Source organism: Dysidea avara, chromosome 7 (assembly GCF_963678975.1).
Source record: "Dysidea avara chromosome 7, odDysAvar1.4, whole genome shotgun sequence".
In the NCBI taxonomy this organism is placed as follows: domain Eukaryota; kingdom Metazoa; phylum Porifera; class Demospongiae; order Dictyoceratida; family Dysideidae; genus Dysidea; species Dysidea avara.
Window position 1 is genome coordinate 5,724,413 of NC_089278.1, and position 9,553 is coordinate 5,733,965.

General features: G+C 36.1%; 1 protein-coding gene across 1 annotated transcript in view; it reads left to right on the forward strand.

The window, feature by feature from the left end:
• Positions 1-8,016, forward strand: part of LOC136261923 (E3 ubiquitin-protein ligase rnf213-alpha-like) — a 225,384-nt gene extending 217,368 nt beyond the window's left edge. The window contains exons 73-82 of the mRNA XM_066056017.1: positions 262-405; positions 462-634; positions 732-873; positions 924-1,007; positions 4,522-4,720; positions 4,815-5,100; positions 5,151-5,339; positions 6,817-6,906; positions 7,438-7,607; positions 7,728-8,016. Of these exons, the coding sequence (XP_065912089.1) occupies positions 262-405; positions 462-634; positions 732-873; positions 924-1,007; positions 4,522-4,720; positions 4,815-5,100; positions 5,151-5,339; positions 6,817-6,906; positions 7,438-7,607; positions 7,728-7,875 (1,625 nt within the window). The 3' untranslated portion in view covers positions 7,876-8,016. The remainder of the gene's footprint in view (positions 1-261; positions 406-461; positions 635-731; positions 874-923; positions 1,008-4,521; positions 4,721-4,814; positions 5,101-5,150; positions 5,340-6,816; positions 6,907-7,437; positions 7,608-7,727) is intronic.
• The last annotated feature ends 1,537 nt before the right edge of the window (positions 8,017-9,553 follow it).

Sequence of the window (9,553 nt, forward strand, 5' to 3'; positions counted from 1 at the left end):
TCTTGCATATGGCATTCCAAACACTATTGTTGGATTTTTAATTTTTTTATGCATAACATTATTTCAATGTTGGAGAAGTGTTGACCATAATCAAAATTATCAGTCACATTTGTAAATAAATCAAAGACCTTAAATCTTACAATTAGAGCATGCATTCTTGAGCACTGATAAAAGCATTTACACACCTTCTCTTCCCTATTAAGTAAGATGTGAAAATGGTACATGTGGTATTAAAGTACTGGCTATGTCACATCTCTGCAGCTTGTGATGCTAGCTTGGGTAATAAACAGTCAAGGGAACAGTGGGAGCAGAGTTTCTATCAAACTTGTGCATTTCCTGTACTTAAAAGTGTACAAGATGATCTTAAAAACACATTAGATTTGATTGCCAATGACGACAGTCAAGGTAATTAATTGGTAATACATTGGCTACAAATGTGTGTGTGATAAACCACTCTTCAGGACACGATGATTTGTTTTTTACAATATATGAAAAAATTCCTGTACAAAGTGGTGACTTACAGCCAGCAATGTGGAGATACCGTGCTCGAATAACTTTGGAACATTTGACACATGCACTGCAACAAAGAACCATTGGAAAAGGCTATGTGATCTTAAAAGAATTTTTACGCTTGGTTAGTATTTTATCTGTAGTTTATGGTGTATTTTATCTGTAGTTTATGGTGTATTAATCTTCCACTGTTATATTGAACTCTTGGATACATTACACAGGAGCCAGTGCTAAGGGTCACACAGTATCTTCCTGATATACTTTATTTGCAAAAGTTGTTGTTTGATCATTTCCATCAAAGAATCGATCAAGTTGATGCATTGGAAATGAGCATAGAAGAGTACTTGATGACACTGCATAGCGGTATGATGTTCAACATTTTGAATAAATTGTTTTATTTTTTTTATTAACAGACAACCTTAAACGCATTATTTCAAAACTGATACAATCCTTCAACAAAGCTTGGGTGGTGGCTAAGCAGCACTTAGTAAACTATGGTAAAGAAATATTGTTGTTAACAGAGTTGCGGTACTTACTTCAGAAAAGTAACTAGTTGTTTGTTACTTTTTATCACATGTAACTTACTTTTTGCAAGGTAACAAAGTGAAGTATGTGGTTACTAGTTACTTTCATAAATAAATTATGCTTGTTTGTTAACTTTATGTGGTCTTGCTTTCAAATACCTATAGTTACAAGTAACTATTGTAGTTTGTTATTTTTCAGACAGTTACTCCCAACTCTGGTAGTTTACAGCATTAATTAAGCTGAGCCTAAACATTCAGCTAAGACAATGATCATATAATACTGAGTCTTTATTTATTTACAAGTATAAGGAAAAATGAAGAATTTTAAGTTTGATTAGGGATCATAGAAAAAAAGTAGGGAAGTGACTGAATCAGGGTACTGAAGGCACTTTTGGGCTTGGTTATACCTCACCAGTACTGCCAAGGTGCCAGGGTGGTATTGTGAAGCTGGTTTTTGGATGATATATTTGGCCAGAATACCCAAACCTCCATGATTCCTAATATACAGTACTACCATACTATATGATTAATTTTGCTTTACAGCACAGGTGCTGAAGGGTTGTAGGACATCTGGTCCTACAGCCTATTAAAAATGTTACTAGTATATTAAAAATTATTAGTTTGATGACGTAGGTATCCAAGTAATAAAAAGTAGTGAAACAAAGGATAAATGATGGTATTGCAGCATACTAATTAGCTTTGTGAGAAAATCCCTACATTGTCATGTTATAACAATTATTTTGTTCAATGCCAAAAGTAGAGATTTTCCCACCAAGCTATGCTGTGATACCATCATTCACCTCTTGTTTCACTACTTTTTATCGCTTGGATCCGTACTTCATTTTTAAATTAAAATATAATGTCTAGTTTGTTTAGTTAGCATACAGCTATACACATGTGACTATTCTATTAGGATGACTGCTGTATTAGAGTATCTCAAATCAGCCTTTCACTTGTGGGGGGGAGTGTCACTATTTCATATTTTCACTGTGCTTAGTGTGCTGGCATTATAAATACAGCTAGACTAGTAAGGGGTGTGGTCATCGCAGGGATGATTATAAATAAGTCAGTCATTGGGCATTTACTGACCAATTAGCAAGATTGCCACCCATTTCCTTGTTTGGTCTGACATTTGTCAGGTCAGGGAAGGTTGGGTGAAGGTTGTGGTTCTCACCTGCATTGTTACTCTTGTTGACACAATAACAATGTTCTGTTGCTAGGAGTTAAACTAACCGGGTGGGGCCACTGTACACCGTAGTGGGGTAGTTGGAAATGGTGGAAACGATCGGACGCGGACACAGACATTTTCAAAAAGCACTTTTACATTTATATAACAGTTATTTTTCATACCTAACGTTGTTTTTACAACAATCTTTGCTTCTAGACCTGGGCGTCGATATTGTCATAGCACTTATCCATTTATAAGCGCACGTGCGAAGGACTAGACCAGCACTCCACAGAATGCCAAAGACCATATAGTGTTGTACACATACTCTAAAGTCTAATACAGAGTTATATAATTGTAGAGATTAGCTTGTATGCGCCATGCAACTTAGCTTAGCAGACCAAATCCACAATCTTATGCCTTTTAGTATAAGGCACAGGCACTTATACCAAGTGTTGAGGGTTTCAAGGGCCTGGCCTACGAGATTAGGTTGGGGCATGCCAGCTTAATCTCTATGACACTGAATTAGATTTCTAGAGCACGTGTACAACACTATAATTATGGTCTTTAGAGTGCTAGTCTATCCTTCGCACATGAAGATCGGCACCTGGGTCTGGAAGCAAATAACAACGTTAGGTATGAAAAATAACTGTTTTATAAATGTAAAAGTGTATTTTAAGGTGGCGGTTACCTCACAATTTCCGGTTTGAAGGATATTTTTAAAATTTAGTTATAAACAGATTTGGAGAACTACGCTAAAGTGAACACAACCAGACTGTAGACCAGCTCTTCCTCTATCTACATGCTCGTATGTATGGCCATTGGAGATTGAACAACGGCGCTAGAGAACCAATTGTACAAGCATGCAAAAATCTTTTGGCATCAGTTTACGTAAAGCTCATTGCACATTACGGCAAGGTAAATCGTGGAATCTATTCTTTAGCAGCATAAGCAGGGCGTGATCAACAAAGCTCCAGCCTACGCCAGGCTGAAACGTGGCTATGGCACTATGAAGTTCTTTTGGCCACCGCAAAATGGTCTAAAACCTGCTGTAACTTCGACAGGCGGTACAAAAACCTTTTTTTATCGACATGCGGCCCTGCTACAAATACCAGTCGCTTATTTTACACATATACAGAGGTCTCCCTCACTAGTATACTAGAAAAAACTGACGCAGAAAGTTGTACTAACACTCTAACATACCATGCTAAAACCACAAATGACGTATGCCACCAAAGTTTTGTGCGAAGCACCCAAATCTCGGTGAACAAAGGTTCTGAACTACTCTACTTACTTTGGTGGATGTCTTCTTTAATAATGTTCACAAAACAGTAACGAATTTCATCTTATTACAAGGCAATGGACCTTAGCACGTGCAACAACCATTTTAATTATCGCGTAAACACTAATCACATGATGCAATAAATGAATATTTGTGGTGTGACGTATGGCTTCATTTGCAATGGCTTCAAAACCACGACTTCCAGGTAACCACCACCTTAAAATATCTGTGTCCGTGTACAATCGTATCCACCTTTTCCAACTACCCACCATAGTATAAACAAGTATTTTGAGGCAAATATTGTTGTTGGCTGATTGGCTGGCAGCCATGCCAAATCAACCTTAAAGCTGGTCTGACATTTGTCTGATCATTTCTGAAAAATTATAATCACTTCTGTATCATGATCTAGTAATAGATTAACTCTAGATTGCTATTTATCCACTCATGAAATTCCTGGTATCTTCAAGCATAAGTACTTTAAATAACTTTGTGGCATCTAAATATGCTGCTCAAGGAAAGTGTTGATAAATTAACACATCGATATGATTTTATTGTGTGAAGAAGAGGATGAAAACAGTCTGACTGAAGATAAAAGGAAAGACGAGGTGCAGAGGGCACACACTCATCGGAATCCCATAAGGCACATCCCACTGGTGAGTTTGTTATTGTGGCGTAAAATGGTGGCTGTACGTTGCTTCATTTGGCCTCCGGCCTTGCAACTGTGGTCAGGCAAGCTAACTGGCTGGTAGGCAACCAGACGAAAATCAAGTTTCGGTGGTTTTTTCTTTTAAGTTCTATATCCAGCTACCTAAGTGTTTTCTTGCTTTTAATGCTGTATTTGATGTTAGATATTATTCGTGATTTTCATTGCGCAAGATGATTTTTAAAGGCAGAATTTTAGGCAGCTTGCATCACTTTTGGGGGATCCCTATTAAACAGTACAGAATGTTTGAAGATTTCTAGATGCATTTATGATACCAGATATTTGTACCTGGATTTTCCATACTAATTTATGTGCACACCCAAATATATCATTACAGTTCAGTTTAGTGTTCCCGAGGATTATGTCACTGCCATGCCCACCATCAATGACAGTTCTAAACTAGCTTATCTCATTCCTACCACTACTAAGGAAGGTATCTGCAGTACTGTGTTACTTGATTACCTAGTTGCCACCCACAACAAATTTGTCAAGTTCTATCATGACCATTATCCACTAGCTGAAAAATACAGTGAAAAGTAAGTAAATCATAAGTCTTTATAATACAGAGTATTCATGTTTATATTTTTACATTTAAATTCTTGAGTTTAATGAGAATCTGATTTTGTCTAGTGAACTGATAAAGAACAGTATACCATTGAGTCAACTACAAGACTGTCATCTGCTCAACTATGAGTCCCACATAATACCAGTAGTACTGAACCACTGTCATCACTCACTGAAGGTCGGTAAAGGAACTGATATACAATATGATTTACCAGCACTGGAGAAAAAGATTGTGGACAGATTTATCCACGGAAAGCCATTAATTCAGTTTGAGAATGCTCCAAGAGTTGTTTATAGGAAGGACACACATGATGCTGCTAAGTTCAATGACGTTAGGACCAATGTTCAACAAGTAAGATGGACTATTTTTATTGTTTAAGGTACAATGCTTAAATGAATTAGGATAAAGTAACCAGTGAGAGGCAAAAAATGATATTGGCTGAGTTACGGTCACCACAGAAATTATCTGAAGTGTTAGATGTGATAGATGTAGTGTTGGGATTTCTTGCATCCGCTGGTGGAGATTCTAAAATGATTTTGGGTGACTATGTGAAGAAAATTTTGAAAATGACTCGCAGGATACTACCCAAAGTATGTACAATATGGCTAGACATTAGTTATGTGTATAATATGATTTAACAACAGGACAAAATGTTATTTAAATCATGCAACCCAAGTTTTTGTAGATCGAAAACACTAGCACTGGGCAATAATCATACAGTATGGAAGTAACTGTATATTAGGGATCATGGAGGTTTGCAATTTCTCACAAAATTATATCACCTTAAAACCAGCCACACAGTACCTTCGTGGTTCCTTGGCAGTGTTGGTTAGGTTAACCAAGCCCAAAAGTGCCTTCAGTACAACCAGATGTGGCGTTGCTATGAAATTTATATTAAGAGGAATTTTCTACTACCTGACTGACTGACTTACTTGCTTACTTTTCTAATGCCTTCAGACAAGCGTAACTCAATAACGGCTGTGGTGAAGACTTGATTTTTTATGGCATATTGAAATACGTACAATGCATCCATCGATTTACCTTTGTCCTCTTTGTGTCCCATTTCTCTTAGCAGGCTGTTGATTTGCAGTAGCACATGATGGCTTCCCTACATTTGTAATGAGAATCGTCCACATTTTTGTAGTATCTGGAATGATTGCAGATAAGCTTCTCATACTGTTCTTCGCTTTTAATGCTGTGTAACAGGCTGAACATAGCTGAAAATGAAGCATAATGGACATTTCACTATTTCAGTAATTGATTGTTAGGGCACGCATTCAGACGAAACAGTAAGTCTGGCATTTCTTTTAATGTAGTATACACGAGACAGTTGTAATTATGTTACAAAAAGTTTTTTTTAAGTACGAAGAAAATTTACCTTGCACTTGTCTAATATTAAGTTCATATCTTAATTGTGGTGGTTGGCCTTTGTAAACAATACATCCTGTTTGAAAAATTGTGTTATATACGTGGTGTCATATAGGTATTTTCCATTTAAGTAATATTTTGCACCATGATATTTTAATCACTACTGATTCTCATATGATCTGGTTGGTGAAAACGATTAAGTAGCATTTTGTACAACTGGTTAGGAACTAATTGACTTTCTAATGGCTTGATATTAACTGATTACTTTATCAGTTCTCCTCAAAAGTCCAGTTTGAACAATAAAAAAAAGTAAGCATTTTATCCTATAATAATGTTCACTTAGTGGTCACTTCATTAATAAGGCCACCTTGTTATAGTGGCCAGGTCCAGCAAGTCCAGTTGTTTGCCTTTATCCCTCAAGCAATGCTGGAAAGACTGGTATATCCTACCTTTCACAGTGATAAAATTCTAATACTATATGGTCATAGTGTATATTATGCTTACTGTTATAGCAAGAGTTAGAGGCATGCATTTTTAACCTGTCTGTTCAATGCTATTGATAAAATGTTTTCCCAAATTTCTTGCCTTATAGTGCTTGAGTAAGTACTTCCATCGCACTGGTCCCATGTCTGTTGCATTCACAGTGATAATACTGTCAGCATAACTGCTGTCTTAGACAATAACTTTTTTCCTTACCAGGTCATACAAGAATGTACACTAGCAAATATGCTGTCTCTATGGGAAGTGTTATCTGTGGAGCAAGCTAGGCAGCTCACTCTAATTGATCAGGTATGATGTGTGGAGTATGGTAATAGTGTAAGATGATGATGAACTGTCAACTGGAAATGCAATGTTATATAAAGTGTGTCTTGGGTGAAATGTTCTTTTGTTTAGGCGTGCGTCCATTATCTCCTGCGTAATTTTGAGAATATAGGCAAGCAAAAGTATCAAGCATTATGCCAGCATATGGGTGATTTTCAAGAAATTTAATTAATATGCATAACACACCAAAAATTAACAAAAAGCAGATATGCTACTGAATTCCTTGTAATGTAATGTAATGTTATTACTTTTACTGTTTCTTGGCTGATTATTCACATTTCACTGAAATAAGATCAATAGAGCAGTCAATTACTCTAATAGAGCAGCCAGGAAAACTCATATGCTCTAATGAAATAGTCAGCTCTTGAGCATAATTTTGATTAATTTGAGCATAATAGGGTTGATATTTTAAAAGCATAATAGACAGTTTTCTAAGCTTAATTGGGATTAAGCCTGCTTTTGTTTTAGTTGATCCTTGTATACTTCTATACTTCTCAGGAGCCTTTTGACAAAGTGGATGAAGCTTTCAAAAAGCAGTTAAATGATGATCTACTTAAGAGATTACACTTAGCATTGAGGAGATTTCCACTGGATTACTTACTATCAGTCCTTCATGAGTTTATTATCACTCATGTATCTCATGTAGAGCAAGGACAAAATCAATGGCCGTAAGTTTATCTTTGAACAAATTTAATCACTGAGTAAAAATGGTACTTATGTATGTCTAGCTCTGCATATACTGTATAGTCACATACACAAGTTACCCACTAACTACCTTGTTTTATTAGGTTAAAGGACACATTGTACGAGTTTTTGGATAGACAAAACCTTCCTGAATTCAAAGAACTACAACACTTTCCTCATGATTTGCTGATGTGTCATGTTACTAGTACATGGAAGGAAATAGTACTGCACCAAAATGAAGTTGAGAAGTAATATTTGAAATTTACATGCACACTCACACTTAGCTTTTTGGACACTTGTTTTAGAGAATTTTTAAGATGTTATATTGTGTGGTGGATACTATTTCATATTAACAAGTTGTTGCACAATTGACTAAAATTTTTCAAAATATAATATCCTGCAATCAGAGGGTTAGGGTAACTAAGTTATGTCCAAAAAGTAACTAAGTTACATAGTTGCTAGTTACCATGCTATTAAAAACAGAAACATTCTGCAATTTTTGTAGTATAGGCCTGCATCAAATATGCCAGCATAAAAAAATAATAATAGGCTGGAGTGCTATGCTGGCATATTACAAACCATGGAGCTTAAGTCCATGAGTGAAAACCTCAAATGCATTGTACATAGCCCCTTAGAGTGATACTCTCTGATAGAACAGTCACTTTATAGTGAAATACTCTAATAGAGCATTCACTGATCAAGTGTTCCAAGGTAAGAAGGAAGTGGTTACTGAACCAAAAGGTTATTATTTTCACGTCTAGTAGTTGCCCCGAGTATCCTACTTTAGAGTTTTATTGTCAGTTCAATAGCCAGTACAGCTTATTGAACCAACTTTCAGTTCAGTATCCACTAGTATCCCTAAGAATGTTGCTAATTTAGGAGCATAATGGGAACACTGAAAAGCATACTAGGTGAAAATTTTGGGAAATTCCCGGGCTAAATTTTGAGCATATTTGACTCAGGCCTAGATAATATATATATATATTTGCACCTTTCATGTTGTAACCAAAACAAGTAGACACATTCTGTGTACTGTATACAGGGGTGGATCCAGGAGATGAGGGGCACAAACAGGCTAGCTAGGTGGCTGGGGGAGAATAGATTCTCTTGTTAAATTGAAGAAGCAAATAACCACCTCTTAGTAGTTTGCCAGTTTGGCCTTTACAGATGGCTGTGGAGTCATAAAGTGGAATAGCATATGAAAAGTAGCTAGTTAGGCCACATAAACTTAATTATTAGTTTCTCATCCTCCTGTACTCAAAATAGCAGTGCGGGAGGGCAGATTTAAATTTTATTTTCGTACTAACTAGATAGCTGAATTAACTAGCTAAAATGACTCAAAATGCAATTTTCTTATACTGTTCTAGCAAGGTACCAACTATGAAAGGTACTAATTGGCCTCCCTTAGCTACCGGTTGTACAAAAAAAATCCTTGATGAGGTAAGAAAAACGGCAAAGCAGGTGGGGATGAGAAACTAATAATTAAGTTTATGTGGCCTTACCTCAAAATAACTGTAACTAAGTAATGAGCAACAAGAGTATTATTTACTTTTACCCTGCAATTTGGGTGTATAATATGTGACTGGATTTGCGAAAAGGTACCTTTTCCACATTTTACATACCAGCAAACAAAATGGTGTAACACTTGACTCCTTATACTGATTAACTTGTTCTTAGTATCAAAATGCAGCCAGATACTGTAGCTACAATCATGGAAAATTTCAGGCAAATATACATTGTGATAAAAAAAGTTATGAAGCTTCAAATTTCAAAAAATGTATCATATTTTGTGTGTGAGAAAGGTACCTTTTTGCAAATCTAATCACATATGTATAGTACATCATGGACAAAGTGTTCGTATCATGAGTGGTGCACACATTATCACTTACTTGACAAGCCTTTGCCTGCAATATATATACCATGCATAAAT